This window comes from Pseudorca crassidens, chromosome 11 (assembly GCF_039906515.1).
Source record: "Pseudorca crassidens isolate mPseCra1 chromosome 11, mPseCra1.hap1, whole genome shotgun sequence".
NCBI classification, from domain to species: domain Eukaryota; kingdom Metazoa; phylum Chordata; class Mammalia; order Artiodactyla; family Delphinidae; genus Pseudorca; species Pseudorca crassidens.
In genome coordinates, this window is record NC_090306.1 from 48,545,100 (window position 1) to 48,567,184 (window position 22,085).

Sequence of the window (22,085 nt, forward strand, 5' to 3'; positions counted from 1 at the left end):
GGGCTGGTCGGAGACAAGGGGGTGAGATTTCCGTCGAGTTCTCCTGGGAGGGGGTGGCAGAGGTCACGGCTATGGGAGTGACTGGCTATGGCAACATGGAGGTGAGCCCTGGAGTTGAGGAGGTCAAGAACCAAGAGGCCAGGGTGCTGCTAGACTACCTGCATGAACACTGAAGCCACCTGGATTTGCTGAAGACCTGAGGTGCCCAGGAAGACGGCGAGTCATATGCCAAAGTCTTTCTTCAAGGAGAGCGGGCAAATGACCCATCAGCAGATGGCAGCAAAAGTAATAAGGTTTAGTGAGGATTCATGTGTTACCTTCATTCCTACTTTTTATATAATATAGGTACTGTACATGTTATCCTACGACAATACTGTGAAATAGAGCTATGTGCCCAATGTGGTAGTCACTAGCCATATATGACTTTAATTTTTTTTTTTGGCTGTACCATGCCGCATGTGGGATCTTAGTTCCCCAATTAGGGATCAAACCCATGCCCCCTGCATTTGGAGTAGGGAGTCTTAACCACTGGACCGCCAAAGAAGTCCCTGTGATTCTTTAATTTTAATTAAAAAACTCAATTCCTCAGGTGCACTAGTCTCATTTCAAATGCTCAACAGCCACGTATGACAAATGGCTACTTTATGAGCACAAGTGTGGGACATTTCCATCATCACAGTAAGTTCTGTTGGATGGTGCTGATAGCACTCGTTTTACAGATGAGGCAACTGCAGTGTGGAAAGTTTAAGTAATCTGCCCAAGGCCAAAGAGCTGGCAAGTAAGCTGGGATTTGTAGCCAGTTAGCCTGGCATAAGCACTGTTGCCCTTAAGCAGTATGCTACACATCTTCTCAATGGAAGGTGAAATAGCTGGCCCTTAAAAGGAAGAGGAATTTGTATGACTGTCGGGGCAAACACTGATGATGCCTGCTCAGCAGTGTTTCTTTCTCCCTTGTTGGCAAACTCTGGATTTTATACAGGTGTTCCCTCCCCATGCATTTAGGGGATGCATCTCATTGGTCTTGTCAATCATGGTATTTCCATTGTCCTGGCCAGTAGGACTTTGGGAGGATCTTGGAAAATATTTTGTTTTTCTTCAATGTCAAGTCCACATGTGATGTCTGGAATAGCTGCAACTATGTTGCAACTGTGAGGAAAGAGACCATCAACCACTGAAGACAGAATATCAGCGTGAAGTGGTAGAAAACTCTTGATGAATCAACCAGCCCTGGATCTGTTCTAAAACTCTTTATTCAATCTCCTTTAATTGGGTTTTCTGGTCCTTGCTGCTCGATGCACCCCTAACTGAGACTTTGGTGGAGCCACATTGACTGTAAGAAATGGAGAGCACAGAGCAGGCTGACTGCCCTTGCTCCCACCACCACCTGACTTGTCCACTTGGGAGAATAAGTGATATCTCTTTAAAAAAAAAAAAAAAGTGTCCTCAGGGAAGAGCCATGTTTCAGACAAGCAAAGAGGGGCAAGGATAATCCGAGCCAAGGGTGACCCAGTGCCTTGTGCAAGGAAGGGATTGGGGAGCAGTGCAAGGGTGGTCAGGAAGAGGAATCACTAGGCTGAGTGGAGAAGGGTGAACGCCCATTGAGGCCTGCCAAGGATGACAGGATGTGAGCAATGGTGGGGTCAGCTGATCTCAAGGTCCCAAATGTCAAGGTCCCTGCGGCTGTCAGGGGCTTACTGTGGCCAACAGACCTTCACCTCACAGAAGGACAATTAGCAGCCCTGGTGGGAGGGCGAAAGCAGGCATCTCTGGATGGAGCCAACTGAGATCAGGATTGAGCCTCTGCAAGGAAATTCCAGCCCTCTAACTAGCACTCTAATTACTGTCTTGCCTTTCCCTCTTCCCCGGTACAGCCAAGCTTCTTGGGAAAGTTATTCACGTTCCCTGTCTTCCCTTCCTCACCTCCTCAGTACACTGCCAGCTGGCTACTGCCCCCACCAGTCCAAAGAAACTGTTCTGACCCATGTCACACATGCCCTCCTAGAATGATGACCTGTCCCTTTTCTGTCTGGACGGCTCAGCAGCATTCAACACTGTTAGCCACTCTTGAATAAGCTCTTCCCCCACTGGTTTTCATGGTCCCTGTCTCCTAGCCTTCCTCCTACCTGTCTGGGTGCTCCTTTCTCGGTCTCCTGTCTTCACAGGCTACACTTCCTTGTAACCTCATCCACACTCAAGGCTGCAGCATACGAGGGGCAAAGCAATGTAACGTGGTTAAAACCATGGGCTCTGGGGCCAGGCCACCTGGGTTCAAATCCTTGCCCTACCACTTGGTCGCTGTATGACATCTACATCCCTATCAAGATGTAGGTCATTTTCCTCACCCCACCCCCTGGGGGAGCCACTGTTCTAATTTTTTCCACGGTAGCTTTGTTTTGTCTGTTCTAGAATTCATATAAATGGAATAAAACAGGATGTGCTTTGGAGGGAGAGGGATGGACTGGGAGTTTGGGGTTGGTAGATGCAAACTATTACATTTAGAATGGATAAACAAGGTCCTAATGTATAGCACAGGGAGCTATATTCCATACCCTGTGATAAACCATAATGGAAAATAATATAAAAAAAAGAATGTCTATATGTGTATAACTGAGTCACTTTGCTGTACAGCAGAGATTGGCACACATTGTAAATCAACTATACTTCAATTAAAAACAAAACAAAAAAACAAAACAAAACAAAACAAAACAAAAAACCAGGATGTGCTTTTATGTCTGGCTTCTTTTACTCACTATGTCTTGAGATTTATCGTGTTGTTGTGTGTATCCATAGTGTGTCCATTTTTATTACTAAGTAGTATCCCATGGTACAGATGTACCATAGTTTGTTTATCCTTTTGTAAAAAAATGATAGCTACCTGGGCCATAGCCAGTTTTTGGCTATTATGAAGAAAACTACTACGAACATTACTTTTTTAAAAAATTTTATTTATTTATTTATTTATGGCTGTATTGGGTCTTCTTTGCTGCGCGCGGGCTTTCTTTAGTTGCGGGGAGCGGGGGCTACCATTGCGGTGCGCAGGCTTCTCATTGTGGTGGCTTCTCTTGTTGGGGAGCGTGGGCTCTAGAGCACAGGCTCAGTAGTTGTGGCGCATGGGCATAGCTGCTCCGCGGCATGTGGGATCTTCCCGGACCAGGGCTCGAACCCGTGTCCCCTGCATTGGCAGGCAGATTCTTAACCACTGCTCCACCAGGGAAGCCCTAGGAACATTCTCTGAACCTTTGTGTGACCATACGTTTTGATTTCTCTTGAATAAATAACTAGGAGTATAATTGCTGGGTCATGGGGTAGATATGTGCTTAGTTATATAAGAAACTGCTACATATTTTTCCAAATTTATAGTACATTTTACATTCCCAACACTGTATGAGAGTTCCAGTTGCTGTACATTCTCACTAGCATTTGGTATTGTCAGTTTTTTAAAGTTTAACCATTTTGGTGAGTATGGAGAATTCTCTCACTGGTTTTAATTTGCATTTTCTTGATGACTAGAGATACTGAGCACTTTTCATGTGCTTATTGGGCATTCATACATGTTCTTTTGTGATGTATCTGTTCAAATCTTTTTAAAATGGGGTGTCTTTTTATTACTGTGTTATAGGAACTTTTTTATGTATCCTGGATACCTTTTTTTTTTTTTTTTAATTTTTTATTTTTTGGCTGCACTGCATGGCATGTGGGATCTTAGTTCCCTGGTCAGGGATTGAACCCACGCCCCCTGCAATGGAAGTGCGGAGTCTTACCACTGGACCGCCAGGAAAGTCCCAATACCAGTTCTTTGTGAGATCAATATTTTGCTTACCTTTTGGCTTACTTATTCATTTTTCTTAATGGTGTCTTTTGATGAGCATCAATTTTGATATTTCTTTTATCAATTTTTTTTCTTTTATGGTTATTGCTTTCTATAACATAAGAAATTTTTGCCTACTTCCAAGTCATGAAGATATTCTGTGTCTTCACCTAAAAACCTTATGATTTAGCTTGTATGGCTAAGGTCTATCATTAATCTTTTTTTTTTAATCATTAATCTTGAATCAATTTTTGCACATGGTGTGAGGTAGGGATCACGATTTACTTATTTCTCCCATATGGATATTCAGTTGTTCCAGCACAATTTGTTGGAAAGATATTCCTTTTCCCAGTGGATTGCTTTGACATCTTCATCAAAATTAAATGACCTTTAAGTGTGAGTCATTTCTGGCCCTCTATTCTATCCCACGGATCTCTTTGTCAGTCCTTATGCCAGTACCATAGTGTCTTGATTACAGTAGCTTATAAGTCTTGAAGGCAAGTAGTACAAGTTCTCTGGCACTGAGAATTTTTTTTGTCAGCACTGGGATTTTAAAACTCCCTGGGTGATTCTAATGTGCTGCCAAAATCTGAGAAGTTGAGAACATTCTAATGTGAGCCACAGTTTCTAGACTCAGCTTTCCCTGTCACTATCCTCTAGGCCAACATGATAAACTAATTGATATACTTGATCCTACCTCTTTACCTGGAATCCTCTTCCTCTTCAGCTCTATGCCTTGTGCGTTAAGGACTTCATCAATTTCTCACCTGGCTCCCCACTACTTCTAGAAAAAAATTCTAAGTCCTTAGTGTGGCTAAAATCACCCTTTTGATTAGGATCCCTGATACTTCATCCATTATCTTCCCCAATAAGTACTTTAAGCTTCAGTCATACCATAACTGCCTCAAATGTTTTAAACTTCTTCATGCCTCCATGCCTTTGCCTGTCTTCCAGCCTAAAACACACTTTCCTTCTGTCATTGTTTATCATCTCCTTCCTCTCTTTCAACACATAGCCTGGTATCATCTACTCTGCCCTGCTTTGACCCTCTTATCTGGAATAGGTATCCTGCCCTGGTTCCCTCTGTGCCATGTACCTTTATCACAGGCATTAAGGTACTTTGTTGTAATTGTCAGTGATTTAGTTGCACAGCCCCACTAACCTGTACACTTCTTGAAGGCTGAGACTGTGTGTTTCCATCTCTCGTCCCTAGTGCTTACCAATGTAACTGGCACATATGAGGTACCTAATAAATGTTTATTAAATGAAAGAAAACTGGGCTCCAATCTGCACTGTGCTTTGGGGCAGATTCCTTAATTTTTCTGAGACTCTATTTCCTTATCTACAAACTGAAAAGAACACTTATGCCACAAGGCAGTTATAAGACTTAAATGAGCTAATCCATGTAAAATCCACTGCATGGACTTAGTATATGGTAAGTACTCAGTAAATCTTGGTTCTCTTCCCACTTTCCACCAGACCCTTCAGACACTCTTCCTGTTTACACTTCTTTAGCTGACCGCTAGGTGGTGTCAGTCTCTGGCCTGACATTCAATCCCAGAGCTGCCCCCTTAATGCCCCATCTCAGTGCCTGTTACAGTTGACAGGAAAGGGAGATGTTTAATAATCTGCTGGGAGATCCAAAACAAGGGGATATCCTCTCCACCAATTTCTTTGCCCACTGTCACCATTCTTGATATCCCGATCATGGATTGCAGAGAATTCCTCCTTGGTTTCCTCTATTTGGTTACAATTCCAACTCAAGGGTTTGAAGATGGAAAAAGCTTCTTTGAACAGAAGTGGGGAGAAAGAGAAGAAGCTGAGGGAGAGAGGGACTATATAACGGGTGCTATAGGAGAAATACGGAGAAAATGCTTCCAGTCACATCCCGTTCGATGGTACTTAGTTATGATTGTCTCCTCTACCAGTGCAGACTCCCCTAGTCCTAACACTCCTGTCAGCTTACCCACTGAACAATCAAGAGGTCCTAACACTGGGTGGATACAAGAAGTAAAAGACATGTTACTTGCCCTTAGGGACCACCTTATGGTCTGATGGTAGACACAGAACCCTCGAAATTAAGTGCTAAGTTCTCGGTACTGAGGCTATCTTGAGAGCAAGTTTGGAACAGGAGAGATGGGCAGAGTGAGAATAACAGGAGAGCCTTGCTGATGAGGGTAGGAAGCAGCTGAGAGAAGAGTTTAATTAAAGGCTCAAGTAGAAATATGCATTCTCTTGTCTTATAGAGACAACCTCAGCACTTCACACATTGGAAATAACCCAAGGGCCCAACAATCCCAGTAGACTGTGGAGTATCCAAGCAAGGAGATTCCAAGTAGCCAATACAAAGAGTGAGCTAGATGTGTGTGTACAATGTGGAAAGGGATCAAGATGAGTTAACTGAAAAAAAAGCAAGTTCCAGAACAGTATATACTGTATGAGCTCATTTGTGGTTTTAAAAGATGTTTATATTTGTTTATCGTTTTTTTTTTTGGCCACACCAAGTGGCTTGTGGGGTCTTAGTTCCCCGACTAAGGATTGTACCTGGGCCCCTGGCAGTGAAAGCACCGAGTCCTAACCACTGGACCACCAAGGAATTCCCTGTTTATCATTTCAAAAAAAAAACCTCTTGGAAGGAGACCCAAGGAACTCTTAGTAGTGATTATTCTGAGGGTGGGACTGAAGAATGGGAGTATGGAGAGTAGTGGCAAGTTTACTTTTCATCTTGTACCTTCCTATACTCTGAGTTTTGCAACCACTAAGTATTACCATTTTTACAATATAATGTTCATAAAAATAAACACACATTCACATTCAGGAGATAGCAGGGGTTGGGACGTAGCAAACGAGAAGTGCTGGCTGAGGCCAGATATTGGGAGGCCAGGACTGGGAGAAGAGTCCACATTTGATTCCATTGTCTATAGACACCCAGTAGAGGTTTGCCAGCCAGGAAGAGACACAGGGAAAGCAGTTTCAGGAAGATTTCACCTGCATGAGACAGGTATCAGGGAGAGGAATGGGGCTGCCCCCTCATAACCCTCTTGGGCTACGTATGGTCACTCCAGCTAGCTTTTTCCTTGCAAAGCCGTCTGAAGTCTGTTTCAATCTGACTTCACTTGGATGACAACAAGGAGAGAGGGTCCTGGGAGAAGAAGGAACCTAGTAGGAGTTCATTAAAATGTTAGTAAGTTGCTGCCATGAGACCACCACTGTGTTAGCCCATGAGGTCTGGATGAAAGGATGAATAAGACCCCACCCCTGCCCAAAGAAACTCCAGCAGTGGAAACGGAGGAAATCTGAACTCTATTTCAAAGGAAAAAAATGACAAATATTGAGCACAGGTTTCCAAGATTGGTATAGGAGAGAAAGGCCCAGAAGACAAGTTGGCAGTAAGTCTGAGGTTTCTGGCCTGGGAGACTAAAGGCAGGTGGCCTTGGCCTTGAGCAACGCGAGCCAGGAGGAAGCTCTGGTTTGGTGAAAAGGTCTGGCTCCTTCTGGATTCCTCTCTTGCTCTCACTGCCATCAATAGACAAGTCCCCCATGCTGTTCCACTTTCTGCCAGGGCCAGGCAGGTGGCCTTGGCCTTGAGCAACGCGAGCCAGGAGGAAGCTCTGGTTTGGTGAAAAGGTCTGGCTCCTTCTGGATTCCTCTCTTGCTCTCACTGCCATCAATAGACAAGTCCCCCATGCTGTTCCACTTTCTGCCAGGGCCAGGCTGGCGTGAGGATTTGGGGCCTTTCCTTGAACAGAACTTTAAAAGGGAGAAGGGTGGTGCAAGCCTCCCTCATCTCTAATGTGAATTTCTGGCGTCGCCTGCTGTCTCCCTGAACTCTGACTTCCAGACACCAGAAAGTCAGACACCCAAGGTACAGCCTTAAAACACCGCCCTGAAGGGGGCAGTGGCCAGAAGCACATTCACTGGGCTCTGGGAACCGCCCGGCGCCCTGTGGACTCAAAGCAGCATTCCCTTACGGGCTCAGGCTGGGACAAAGGTCCGGCACTCAGTAGACACCTCCTTAGAACTCGAGGCCTGGAAACAGAGGTCCAGAGTCCCTCATCTTATTCCAAATCCCTGTTGCTTGGAATCTAAAACCCCGACTTGGTGGGAAGCCAGTCAGAAGGTATAAAAAAACAAAACACCAAACAAAAAAATAAATGAGCCCCGATCTCTTGGGGCGAAGGTGGGTGGAACTTACTTAACCCCACCCGCTGGTGACTCACCTCCCTCCAAACCAGGGCCTGCCTCTCCCGGTGCCAGGCAAGCAGGGCGGGGCGGGCACTAAGGTGGGCTCCATCCCCAAGCCCTAGGCGGGCGGACAAGCTCCGGCGTGTCCCGGCGGGTGTCCCTGTTTACTCCAAGTCCGGGAGCGAGGTTGGGGCAGGCCGTCTCGGCCCCTCCCCCACCCCGCCCCCCTCCGCCGCAGGCCCCAATCCCCGTCCAGGTTTTACAAAGTCTCCAAATCAAAGCTCAGCTTCTCCCCGCATCTTCCCCGCGGACTGGCAGCCCCCGACCCCACCCCAGTCATGGGAAGGCACAGTCAGGGTTCCCCCAGGACATCAGGCCTCGGTCCAGACCTCCCGGTCTTGGATCCGCAGACGGGGCCTGAAATTCTAGGGAAAGACACCGAGTTTCAAAGAAAAGCCGCTCAGCTCTCCTCAACCCCCCCTGCCCAACCCCCCTCGCCCCTTCAGCTGCCGAGCGCCAGGGAGAAAGGCCCAGTCACGGGAATGGGCGCTCCAGGCCCAAAGCCAGCCAGCGGGACCCCGGGAACCCCCCGCTCTCGGACCGGTAGCCAGAGATCCAGATCTGGTCGCCGCTCTGACTCCCCCTCCCCCGGGCAGCGCGCCAAATCGGCGCATGCGCACTCACAGGATTGCCGCGTAGCTCTTTCTTCCCCCCCCCTTTTTTCTTTCCCCGCCCCTTCTCTCCCTCCCTCCTCTCCCGGTCCCCTCCCTCTCCCCCCCCCCCCTCAGCCCGCCCCGCGGCACCTCAGTCCGGGGAACAGTGGTGCGAGCTCCAGGCCCGTGCACTGAGGAGGCGGAAACGAGGGGAGACCCCATAGCTCCATCAGGCCCCTTCCGAAGGCTCCCCCACCCGGTCCACGCCCCCCACTCCCCCACCCCGCCTCCTCCCAATTGTGCATTTTTGCAGCCGGAGGCGGCTCGGAGATGGGGCTGTGAGCTTCGCCCGGGAGGGGGAAAAAGAGGAACGAAGAGAAAAGCCGGGGGTGAAGGGTTTGGATTTGGGGGCAGAGGGTGCACCCCCGTCTGCAGGCCCTCCCCAAGGGGCTCCGAACTCTACCTCTTCACCCAGACCCCTGGTGAGCTTTGCTGAAGGGTAGGATAAGAATAGAGGAGGAGAAGGGAGGAAGGAGGAAAAGGGGGGACCCCCCAATTGGGGGGGCGGCGACGGCGAAAAGTAACAGGACCAGAGAGCAGGGGGCTGCTGCTTGCATCAGCCCACACCATGCTGACCCCGCCGCTGCTGCTGTTGCTGCCCCTGCTCTCAGCTCTGGTCGCGGCCGCTGTCGATGGTGAGTGAGATTCCGCGGCCCCCTTGGACCCCTGGGGACACCCACTCCCCAGCCCCCACTCCTGCGTTCGGATGGGAAAGGGAGACGCGGGAGGGGGTGCCTTTTGTTATCCCAGTCCAGCTGACACAGCAGCGGCCTGACTGGGGGTGGGGATGGGGGTCCAATTTGGAGGATAGGGGCCCCGGGCAAATGATGCTTCTGGGACCCCCCCAGCCCAAACAAAGACCAGAGGCCTGGGAAGGGAGAGGAGGGATCCCCTTTTTACTGATCCTGACATCTAGAGGCCTTCTTTTCCTATCTCTGGTGGGGGAGGGCCTCTGCCTCCCCTACATCCTCCACCCCCCCACACAACACATCTGAATTGTAAAGGAATCCGGATTTGCTGTTTACTGGCTGCAAAAGGGGGCGGGGGTCCTTTTGCAGTGGCCTCTGCATCTGGAAGGGTAGCCGGGTCAGGGGTGCCCCGCTGGGCAGAGGGCAGGCAGGACAGGGAGGATGGCTGTGGTGGGGAGAGAGAGGGCCACGGGAGGGCCCCCTGCTTGGGTGTGGAATCTGGGCCCTTGGAGACGGGGCTTGAAGGCCTGGGTGCAGGATCCAGCGGGCTGCCAGCCTGGGTTCCGAAATGAGCACTTCCCCCTCTCAGGGCCTCTGTCAGTAGCCTGGAAAGGGCTGTGTTGGGGGGTGTAGCGGGTGGGGGAAGGCGAAGCTATATGACTTTGAATTTTCCTTCTTAATTCCTGGGAGCTTTGAGATGAAAAACGTTAGATGTCATCAGTGGGGAAGGGGACTGGAGAATGGCCTGGAATGCTGAGGTGGGAGGGTGGAGGAAGGCTGCTTTCTCCTTGACTTCTGGTCTGATCACAGTTTGTACTGGAAGGAGAGTTGGAGGCTGGATGGGGTTATGGCTATGCCCCCACCCCCTAATTCCCTGCTCCTTTGGTAGATGTGTTTATTTCTCTCCAGCATTTCCCCTCCTCCCCTCATACGCACACACTTTGTAGACTGCAGTTAGGTTTGGGCTAGAGCCGTGTCCTTTTGGAGAAATGGGGGGCCCTCTTGCCTTTCTTTAATGTCAGCGATTTTCCCTCTTACTTGTGAGTCACTGGTTCAAGTCTTGCTCAAGCTTTGAGCTGGGGTCATGGGGTTGGGCTGGGCTGGGCCCCTGATTTGGAAGGGGTGGGATCTCATCCCTTCCCGTCATTTTAGTCCTCTCATCCAGGGAAAAATCTGGACCCAATACCATCGTGCACCCCTCCTCCATCTTCTAAATTTTGCCAGATTGTGATTGGGAAAGTTTTTCTCTGAAACCAGACTATCTCTCTCTCTCTCTCTCTCTTCCCCTCCCCACAACTTGCTTCAGTGGGGGGAGGGAGGTTAAGGGGTCAGGAAGTAGCTGTGCCCAGAAAGACAATATATTCAGTAGCTCTCAGTTATGCCGTCTTGGGGACTCTGTCCGCCTACCCCCCACCCCACATCAATTATCTGCCCAAGAGGAGGGAAGAGGCTCTGCCCTGAATACCCTTCAGACCAGCCCTTGCCCATGACTTCCTCAGTTATGCACGTTGTTTCCTCTTGTTCTCAGCCCTGTGAAGGGAGAGGGGAAACTGAGGCAGAGAGATTTGGGTACAGTGACTTCTGGGAGGGATAGAAGAAAATGTTGAGAGAGAGTGACCCATCAAGAGCCCCACGATGGAAGGCAGAGGGAAAAGCGGGGTCTCTGTGGAGAGCAGAAAAAGTCCCCAGCCTGGTCAGGAGTGGCCCCAGGGAGCTTCACCCCCAGGGTTCCAAAGCGGTTCTATCTGCCACACCAAGTTGGTGGGTGGTGAGTGGAAGAGGGAGACTGGATGTGTTTTCCTTAATGGTCTCCCATGCTTTTGTAAGTTTCCACCCAGTCCACAGCTGTAACCCCAGCTCAAACCAAACTCTATCCAAAGTCCTGGAGAAAGGACCCCTCCCCCAAACACCCATACTGTGCTCACCTTAAGAATGGGAATAGTGAATCATCGGTTCTACCCCATTCTGGGGAGTGGGAAAGGGAAACTGCACAGACCTGTAGGGCCAATGTTGTCCAGGACAGCCTATGGATGCCTCTATCCCCACCCCTGCCCTCATGTCTCAGGCCCACAGACACGGAACTTTCTCCTTCGTTTTCTGGAGAAGGACACGTCCTGGCTCCAGCTTACCTGACTCAATGTCTAACCTTCCTTTCTGCTGCTATCACAGACCTTGCTGCTTTCCCTCCAGGGGAGCAGCCCTAGGGTCCTTCTCCACCATTTCTGCCTTCTCTGCTGTGCCTGAACCCAATCCCCAGGGTCCCCTTCTCTTTGGGGAGCAATGTCACTCCCTGCTAGTAGACAGAATTGAGTATACTTGCTACCTGGGAGGATGGAGAAACAGATGGAATGGGGAATGGGAAGAGGAGTTACTGAGGTCCCTGCTGAGATTAGGAACATTTTGTAGTGGAGAGGGCTGGCTGCCTCCCTCTCTCCTACCCATCTCCACGTACCCCCTCGAGCCAGTGTATTACCATTTATCAGACAAGCTGGACAGTTAAGTGAGTTATGAGACTGAGTTGTTTGCCTTCTGGCTCTCTGAGAGATGGTTCCAAACTCCTTTCTCCCCTGGTCAGACTCAGATCTTGGACATCTCCCCTCACCCTCGTCTTTCAAACCAGGGATGTGTGGGACGTTGACTTGGGGATGGAGGGATATTTTGATGTTTGCGGCTGCTTCTCAAGACTTCCTTTTCTCCTAATCTTGCTCCCCTTCCTCCATTTTCTCTCTATATTTTTTGCCCCCAACCACTCCCCATCACTGGGCCTCTTAAGGATGTCAGCAGGGGCTCTGGCCAGAGCCAGATCCTGTCCAAATCCCCGGAACTTTACAGAACTCCTTCCTTACCTTTGGGAAGCCCTTCCTTACCTTTGAGAAGCCCTTCCTTACCAAGTCTAACTTTCTTTCCTCTTGCTGTAGTCTCAGCCTTTGCATATCAAAACCCCAAACCTAAGGCTTATTCCCCTCTGTAGTTTCCTCTCAGGGCACCGCCCCCCTCCCCAACCCTCTATGAACTCTCCAGCATCCAAGTCCTCCAGCTCCGGATGGGGGTTCCTCGCCCTCTGGGAATCCGAGTGCAGTTGAGTGGGACCATGCAAGCTCTCCCTGACCTGATGGAGCTGGGTGCTGGGTGTGGGTGTTTGAAGAACCTAGACCCATGCCCCTGTGTTCAGTCCCAGATTTCAGCCTGGTTAGCAGGATCCTGCATTGTTTGGAGAAGGAAGCAGTTGGCCCCGGATTGCTTCCGGTGCGGTGGCCCCAGGCCCCAGTGTAAAACCTGCCTGAGAAAGAGGTGAGGGACAGTGAGGGGAGGTATTTATCCCTCTTGCACCCCCAGGGAAGATGAGAATCTCCTGGAGGCCTTGGCTTCCCTGTTGAAGAGCTTCAGTCTTCCTTCCTCCCACCCTCCCAATTCTGTGGGAGGCAGCGGCCCCTATTCTGAGTCTCCCTTGGGTCAGGCACTGCCAGGGCAGAGACTCTCTTTGTCCAAGTCAAGGTATATGCTTCCCCACCCTGAGTCTCAGGGATGTTGTTCTCCGGGGTCATCCCAAGACAACTGTGTCGTTGTCTTGGCAACCTCTGGGCTGAGACCCCTTCCCTGGTTTTTGCCTCTGTCTCTGTATCATTGGTGTGTGCTCTCTTGGCCTCAAAGAACCTCTGTCTCTCATCCTCTCATCTCTCTTACCTCATCCTTTGTGGCATTCTTTGTCCTGTCTCTCTCAGTCTCTGTCTCTTGCTTTGTCTCTGTCTGTCTCCATCCACCTCCATCCAGGCCTCTTGGTATCTTGAAAGCTACCTGGGAGCAGAAGTCTCTCCTGGGCTTTCCCACATGCTCGCCATTTTGGAGTTATTCTTCCCCTCCCAGGCCAAGCTTGGAGTATCCAGTTTGGCAGTGAAAGTTCTCCCTCCACTTTCCTCCAAGTTCCTCTCTCTTCTTCCCCCTCCACTAATTTTGGAGAGAATGTTTCTGGAGGAAGGGAACTTGATACCCTTTGTGGGTTGAGTAAGAGAGGGAGTGCAGATAATTCAGAAAGGAGGAGGGAGGTTAGACTTCTGGCAGAACTTCCTCATAACCTGAGAACTGGAGAAAGGTGTGAGGAATGGGTCAGGAGCTTAGAGCTTTTCCTTCTGCAGCGCGTAAGCTGTGTGTGTGTGTTGGGGGGTAGGTGGGAAGGCCTTCTAAAGGCCTGGTGAGAGATATGCTGACCTCTGAAGACATTCAAAGGGTCTGATTTTACTTGTGGGGAAAGGAAAAGATGGTGGGGAGGTCAGGCTAATGTCCTGCTGAGTCAATATTGACTCAGGATGGAGGGGGAGACCCTTCCCCTCCCCCAGCAGCCCAAGCCATCCTGTCTGTCTGTCCAGGCCGCAAAGCAGAGGCCCAGACTCAGGAATGACAAAAATGTGTCTGAGCCTCGTTGAGCTGCGGGGAAGGAGACACCGGGTAACACCCAAAATACATAAAATTCAGTGAAAAGCTCTTGGTTAGGGTCTGGGAGGCCCCTGCTGTCCCACCCCCATATGTTTGAAAGTTTAGATTCCTGCAGGCTCTGTCCCCCACCCCCTGGCCAGCCCCTGGCTCCTCTGTTCCCTTAGATATATCATGTGGGTCCTTTCAGAAAACATCCCCTGATACACAGCCTATCTCTCCCTCTGCTGTGTCTGCTCTTGAAAAGGGTCTCAGGGGTCTCTTTCATGCTTACCCTGTCTCAGGTCTCCTGGGTCTTTAGGAAATCTCACCATCTCTCTTCCTCTCCATCTCTGCTCCCAAGGGGATCAACAGATGGGTCCCCTTCTCTGGAGAAGACTCCCTCAGGGCTGTACTTCCCTGTCACTCTCTCTGCTCTGGTCAGGCCCTCTCACCGCCCTTCCCCACCCTGCCCCCAAGGTCCCAGAATGGGACAGGACGACAGCCAAGGCTTAAGCAGGGCAGCGGGGTCCGTGTTGTGTCTGGATGCACACCCAACCCGGCACCTCCTGTTCTGGCTCCATCTTGGTGGCCCTGGGGGCCATGGCTGGGCTGGGTGCCTGGGTTTGAGGGGGGGCAGGGGTGTTGGCCAGAGTTAGCATGGCGGTCACATTCATCTCCGGGCAAAGCTGAGAACAGACGGCCCCTGTGTCCTGGCGTTCTCTCTGCAACCTCGCTCGCTCTCCCTCCGTAGTCCTCTCCTTCTTCTCCCTTCTCTCTTCCCTCTTCTGTCCCGTTCTTGTCCCTTTCCGTCTTCTCCACCTTCTCCCCTCCTCTCTGAGGAGCCCTGAAGGCCACTGCCACCTCCTATGATCCCTGTGCCCACTCCCAGCGCCAGAGGACCCTGCCGTTTCCCTTCTTCATCCTTCTTCATGTGGCTCCATCATCGTGGCCAGTGAGGAACTGCCGGTTCAGTCACTAATCGCTCTGTACCTCAGTTCCCTCATCTGTATGATGGGGATTGCAACAGTAGCCATGTCACAGGGTTTGAGGACCTAAATGAGTTAATGTGTACAAAGTGTTTCAGCTCAGTGGCTGACACACAGTGACCATGTTGAAAAATGTTAGTTCATATCCTTATAAAGCCCCAAGTCTCATGAGGGGCAGGAGGCAGGGGAGGCCACTAGTTGCTCCTGAACTTAGGGCCGTGTTGTTCCCTCATCTAAGGCCACAGAGGTGGGTTTCCTGGGTGCTGGCATCAGGTGCGGAAGGTGCAGCTGAGGGCAGTGGGGTTGGCTGCTGGCTCTAAGCAGATTACAAGTTTCCTACCCCACTGCACTGCAGCTCCCTCTGCCTCCAAGTGAGGCTTCCCTTGGCTGTGTAGACTGCCCCGAAGTAGGTTATTTGTTTCTTTCCTCCCCTCTTCCCCCTGAAGGAAATCACAGACAGGCCTCAGCCTTCACGCTTGAGATTCCTAGGGCTTTCTCCACCATCCCTGATGGAAAGGAAGTTCTTTCACATCTCTCGAGATCCTTGTGCTGCCCTGACCTGTGGGAGACATGCACCTCCAGTCCCCCTGCCCCGGCCCAAAGCGATGCTGCTGTGGGACGGGGGCCCTGAGCGCTCCTCTTCCTTTCGCTCCCATCCCCCGCTCCCTTCCCTCCGCGAGAGCACATCTGGTTTGTGAATCTCTCTCATTTCAGCTTTCGGAGTTTGCCAGCTGCTGTTTCCTCTGTCGAGTTCAGGCCAAAAATGGGGGTGGGGGACAGCGGGGGGGACAAAGTGAGGGCCAAAGGAGGAGGGGACCATGGCTGGGACTCGGAATGGAGGGGAGATTGGAGTGACCAACCGGTGACCTCAGGCCTGGGCTCTGAGTTCTACCCTGGGGAGGAGAGGGGGCGTGGACTAAAAGTCCAGGTGGAGGCAGGGGTGGCACGGGGGCCTTTCTGGGCTCCAAACAGCCCATCTGCCTCTGAGTCCCCTTCCAGCCCCCTCTACCCGCCCCGCCACCAGCCGGTCTCGGCTGGCCAGGGGAAGAGGACCGTTCTCTGGCATGCTAACTAGGCTGGCGGGCTGTTTCCCCGGGAAGACCTCACAGCTGGCCCAGTGGGGCAATGAACTCAGCATTATCCACCTCCTCAAGGGGCCTTTATTCCCTGCTCAGGGTGGGGGTAGGGGAGGGGGACTCCGGGGCCGGGGGCCTAGCCAGGCCATCCTTGATGTGTTTCCTGAACTCGGCTCTCATCCTGGCCAGGGGCCTGAGTGCTGTCCCCTCTGCCAGAGATGGGGGTTAGGGAGGGAGGACGTCTTCTCAGTGTGGCTCCCCTCACACTCCATCCCTCCCTGCTCAGAGCCCTGACACACTTTCCTTCTGCTCTGTCCCAGCCCTGAGCTCACTCTGCCCTGCTGTCTTCCCAGGGTGCTGTGGCTCCTGAGGGGCCATCCTGCCCCTCCTTGGCACCCCAGTGCCTAGTGCAGTGCCTGGCACAGAGCTGGTTTCCAGTGCACGACAGCCGACGAGGACATGGGATTGACGCAGACCAAGGAAGAGGCGATGAAGGGCTGGGAGACTGGCTGGGGGTGAAGGAGGGGGGTACTTTTCTTCCCGTGGAGGGCATGGTGACGGCATCGGGAGGAACAACTCCTGAGAGCCTCTCAGTGAGAATGGGGAGACTGGTTGGTTAAAAGCTTAGAGTCAGCTCAACTGGTATGAGTCCTGATTTTGTCACTTGCCTGCTGTGTGAACCCACCTTCTCTGAGGCTTGGTTTCCTCATCTAGGAAATGGTGGTATTGATAGTACCTACTTTGTCATATTGTGGAGACGATTAAATGAGATGATACGTGGAAAGAACTAGTGTACCACATTTCCTGGCACATACTGAGGTAACAGTGAGGGTTAGCGTTACCGTCTTTAATTCATCCCCGGAGAATGAGGTAAGACAATGGGGCAGCAGCAGAGGGAAGCTGGTGGGGGTGAGGGTTGAGGGCAAAGAGGTCCTGGATATAGGACCTTAACAGGTCGGCTGGGCTGAAACCAGCTCCTACAGGTCACCCCGGCCATCCCCCTGCCTCAGCTCTCCAACTCTGTCATCCTGGGCAATCTTAGGTGCTTCTTACCTCTGAGGGCATCTGCTGAAAGTCTAACCAGCAAGGGAGGCTGTGTCTTTAGAGAATGCAGGTGGAGGCAGGGCACCTCTGCTGATGCCATCTCCAAGCCACCACTGTGCCAAGGGCACCCCAGACACACATCCCATCTGGGGGCCTGGTGGTTAAGAGTTGGAGGTGGGCAGGATGATGGGTCCCAGGGACTAAAAGTGTCCCAGAGGGCGAAGGAGCAGAGAGGTTAGAAAAGACCAGCTCTGGACCTCTAGTGAGATAGGGAGGAAGATAAAGAGAAAACACGTCAATGGCTAAATGCCCCATCGCTCTCAGTCAGCAAAATGGGGTTGCTGGTGTCTGACCAGAGTAACAGAGAACAGCAAGGGCTTTGACCCTGAGGACTGGGGGAGGGCACACCGAACAGGCAGTCTTCGGGACTGAGCGGGGGACAATAGAATGTGCTCCCTGCATCCTTCCCCTCCCGCCGTTGCAGGTACGCGGTGTTCTGGGAGTGAACCCCAGCCACGTGCCCACCCCCCCCCAACACATGGACCGTGGGTCAGAGTCTGGGCCAGATGGAGACTGATGCTGGGGGAGGAGGAGGAGCCCTAGAGCGCTTAAGGCCATAGACTTGGCCTGTATCCCTCACTCACACCCCTGTTTTCTTCCCTTGACCCCAGTCCCTAAGACTTGCAGCCCAAAGCAGTTTGCCTGCAGAGACCAGATCACCTGTATCTCAAAGGGCTGGCGCTGTGACGGTGAGCGGGACTGCCCCGACGGATCTGACGAGGCTCCTGAGATTTGTAAGTGCCTTTTCTGGATCCCTCCCCCGCACCACCGATTCCTGCCTTTTCCTTTTGGCCCAGGCAGTTTGGGATGAGGACAGTTGAGCTCTAGTCTGGCGTGGACCTTGCTCTATGATTGTTTGTACATGACACAGCTAAAACTGTCCTCTCCCCCTCTTCAAAGAGCCCGGCATCGTGCTTGGTGTGCTCAGAAATGAGCTCCCTCAGCTGCTATACCCCCAAGCCAGCCAGAGATTGTGTTCTCTGGGCTGACAGCTTTCCTGGAAGGAGAGGGCCCAGGCTCCCCTCCCTTCTGGCTCATCCCTCTTCTTCCCACCTCTGAACCTCCTGATCCTTGATGAGTGCCCCCAGGTCTTGCTGGGTCCCCTTCCTGTCCTCAGGCTCCCAGGCCAAAGGCCACTGGCCCCTTGCTAAGTCTCTGTCCCAGAAGCCCCACCCCTGCGCATTTCCCGCCCTCCCCCGCTCCCCCTGCCCTCCGTAAGTGGTGTAATCAGAGGCAGCTGTTTAAACTGGGAGAAAGGTCCCCACCCAGGCTTTACCCTGCCAGTGGGGGGGAGTGGAGGACTTTCTGGCGGGACCCTAGAGTCCTGGGCAGCTGGCAGAGTCTCTCCTCTGCGGGGCTCATCTGGGCTGGGGTCTAGGGGATCCTGCGTTCCTAGGTCTGTCTCCGTTCTCTCTCCGGCTTTATCCTGTCCCAGCCCCATCTCCACACCCTCACCCATAATTATTAGGGGTAATTTTAGGGCCAGAAAGGGAGCGACCAGTTCTGTCTGCCTCACCCTCATACCCTGCCCTGGAGGTGTGGGAGCCAGGGATATTCTGCAAGTGTTTGTATGGGGGCGTGGCTCAGCCTGGAGCATCTTCTTGTCTGATGCCGTCTTTATGCCCCACATTTCTGACCCCAATGCTTGGCGTTAGGGATAAAGAAAGCCATGCAGAAGGTCCAGATCTGGCTCTTTTTATCCTCCTCCCTTTAATTTGATGTAAACCCCACCTTATACACATCCCCACACTGTCCCCACTCATGCACACTCCTGGACCTATCACACCCACACTCAGTCCCTCCCGGGCACTGACTCACTCCCCTCCACCCTCCCCGACATACACAGACAGAGGCAGATGCTGGCACAGACATGCTCTCATAGCAACGCAGAGTCAACACTCTGAAATGGGGATGCAGAGACACAACCTGCACTCAGACAGATGCTCCCAGACACGCACACACAAACCCAGACTCGCTCCCAAAAGGACATGGAAATGCACATACCAAGGCCAGAAGCACCAGCACATGTGGCTTGTGGGATGTTAGTTCCCCGACCAGGGATTGAATCCAGGGCCATGGATTCACCCTCACTCCACACCACTCTGCTCCACGGTACACACCTCCCTCACCTGTGCATGTGGACTCCTACCAGGCACAGGCGGACAGGTGCACTCATAAACAGACACTCTCTCACACCCTGTCCAGGCTTGGGAGCCAATGGGCAGTGGTCTGTCTACCAGCCCACAGGTTTAGCCAGTGTCCTAGGTCACCTGGCCTCCTTAGAATCCCCTCAGGAGCTCTGCCCTGCCCTCCCCCCAGCCCATCTTCTTGGGTAACAAAGGAGGTACCAAGACATCATCAGTGGGCCACAGCATTTGACCGTTTCCAGAGCCTTGCATCAGGCAAGCTGCTCTGGGGCTGGGGGTCTGTAACAGTGCATCCAGCAGAAATATAATGCAAGCCATGTACACAATTTCGAAATTTTCTAGTTGCCACACTCAAGAAGGTTAAAATAATCAGGTGAAATTAATTTCAACTTTATTTTACCCGATGTATCCAAACTGTTATCATTTCAGTATATTATTTGTTTAAAAGTATTAATGAGATCTTTTGCATTCTTTTTTGTGGCTGTGGTATTAAGTCTTCAAAAGCCAGTGTGCATTTTATTTCATTTATTCATTTATTTGTTTGTTTGTTTGTTTCCGGCCATGCCACGTGGCTTGCGGGATGTTAGTTCCCCGACCAGGGATTGAATCCAGGGCCATGGTAGTGAAAGCACCGAGTCCTAACCACTGGGCCACCAGGGAACTTCCATTGTTTTTTGTTTGTTTTTGCCAGCGTGCATTTTATACTTAGAGTTGGAACTAGTCACATTTCAAATGCTCAGTAGCCACGTATGATGCTGCATATTGGGAAGTGCAGTTCTAGAAGATTTGGTCCAGCTCTCAGCCCCAGGCTCTGTGACCTGGGGAGCTATAGGAAGGAGGTGTACTTTGTCTCCTGAGTGTAGAGTGTGAGGCATGGGGGTCCACAGCACGGGGCATTGGGGAGTGGACTCTTTGCTAAAACCTAGTTCTCCCCTCCATCTGGCGGCTCCCAGGTGTGTAGCTGCCGTTGGGAATGGCATAGGAGAGCTCGAGGTTGAAGAGTCTATCCAGGCCCTAGGCCTCCTGAGATCTAAGAAGTGCAGGTGCCTGAAACCCCAGTCTCAGTTCCCCACCCCCTCCCCCAGTGAACAACTAGGCGGACAGCCTCTGTAGCCAGCGCGGTCATGCTGGCCTTTCCATCTGCCCCCAGGTCCACAGAGTAAGACCCAGCGATGTCAGCCGAACGAGCACAATTGCCTGGGCACCGAGCTGTGTATTCTCATGTCCCGCCTCTGCAACGGGGTCCAGGACTGCACAGATGGGTCGGACGAGGGGCCCCACTGCCGAGGTAAGGGCTCTTCCACCTCTCCTGTCCCAGGTGGATGCAGTGAGTTCTCAGGTGGGCACCTGACAGGTTTGGAGGCCCGCCATCCAAGGACTGTCCTCGCACCTTTGGGGGGGATGAGGCCTTGTCCTGCTCCCCTGCGCCCCGGGCACTTCTCTGTGTGTGCTTGGACATGTCGCTACCCCTCTCCAGTCTCCAGTTTCCCACCTGTGAAATGAGAGCTTTATACTAGATCAGCGTTTTTGTACTTTTTATTTTTGTAAATAGCGGGGTCTTTTCTTCAGATGGTTTCTTACGTGAGTATGAACAGAGAAGAGCAGATGCTGTGATTGAAGCTGGGGTCGGGGGGTTCTGGAGTTTTGTCCCCCTGCGTCCACTTCCAGGGCCCCCAAAGGCGTCCCCCAGGAAGTGCAGATCTTTGAGGCTCTGTGAAGTTGCTTGATGGGAAAGTCACCCAGGCTGAAGAGGGAACTATGATAGGTCAGACTTCCTTCCCACCTGCAGCTCAGGTCACCAGCTCTGCAGTTCTCCCCCTGGAGGCCCCCATGACCCAGGGAGAGTCTGGATCCCACGTGAGCAGTGGGAGAGATTCTTTGGGGGCAGGGGGGACAGACAGGGCCTCAGGCCTGTGAGTCAGGGAATGGGGACTTCTCCTACTGCCCTCAAGGTCTGGGCCTGGAGCAGAAGCCTGGCTTTGTGAGTCCCTAGGCAAGCCCCTGGGCGTGGGGCAATCTTCCCTGGGGGGTGGGGACCGTGTCCTGTGCCTGTAACGCGTGTCAGAAAACATCTGCCTGTGGGAAGAGACACATCTGGATCCTGTTCATTGAGGGCAGGGAGTGTGGAGCAAGGGAGTTTGTGGAAGATTTTTATCCTTCCCTTTGGTTGATTCTGCATGTTTTTCTCTGAAGCTCCTGGAATGGGATGCAGAGTGTGGGCCTAGGGGCTGACTTCAATTACCACGCACGTCCCATCTTATCGGATGGCGCGTGTTCAAGTTTGCTTGATTCTGTATACCTGATCAGTATCAAAAACAACCAAGAACCTCGAAAACCTAGGGTTTGGACTTCCTTCTCTGATATTATAGAAGTTGGACCTCATCATCCTCCCACCCCATATCCAGAAGAGAAACTCTTTTCCAGATTTTCTGGAACAAACACTATTTCCCCCCTGTGTTGGGGGGAGGCTGGACAGGGCAGCACACTCGGGCTCTCGGGGAGGAGAAGGAAGAACCGGGGCCCGGCCCCCGATCCCAGCTCCTCCTGGCAGGCTTAGTGCCTCTAAACGTCTTAGCATCTCAGGCAGTGCTCTCTCCTAGGTGGGAGGGGGGGAGCAGGGGTGTGAGGCAGCTGGACAAAGGGGTCTTTGTGGCCAGGCCGCCTGGCCCCATGCAAGGCCGTTAATTGGGTCGCTGGTCTGGGGGGGCAGCTGCTCTCCCACCTCTTCCCCCTCCTGTCTCATTCCCTTCTGTCTCCCCTGTGGAAGTGGGTCAGTGGCAGGAGGAAGATTAGAGAAGGATCCCAGGGGAGCCAGTTTTGCTCCTCCTCCTATCCTCTACCTGGACCTTGGGCCTTCTCTCTGAGGCCTCTAGGGCTCAAGGAATGGGTTGCAGGGGTGCTTCTAGACAAGAGCTAGGGTGCTGCACAGAAAGACTCAATTCCATGCCAGCTCTTCACCCTCAGCCC

At 52.1% G+C, this 22,085-nt stretch overlaps 1 protein-coding gene across 1 annotated transcript in view; it reads left to right on the forward strand.

The window, feature by feature from the left end:
* The first annotated feature begins 8,779 nt into the window (after nt 1-8,779).
* LRP1 (LDL receptor related protein 1) overlaps nt 8,780-22,085 on the forward strand; it is a 78,842-nt gene continuing 65,536 nt past the window's right edge. Inside the window, exons 1-3 of the mRNA XM_067697041.1 lie at nt 8,780-9,341; nt 17,583-17,705; nt 20,269-20,406. Of these exons, the coding sequence (XP_067553142.1) occupies nt 9,275-9,341; nt 17,583-17,705; nt 20,269-20,406 (328 nt within the window). The 5' untranslated portion in view covers nt 8,780-9,274. The remainder of the gene's footprint in view (nt 9,342-17,582; nt 17,706-20,268; nt 20,407-22,085) is intronic.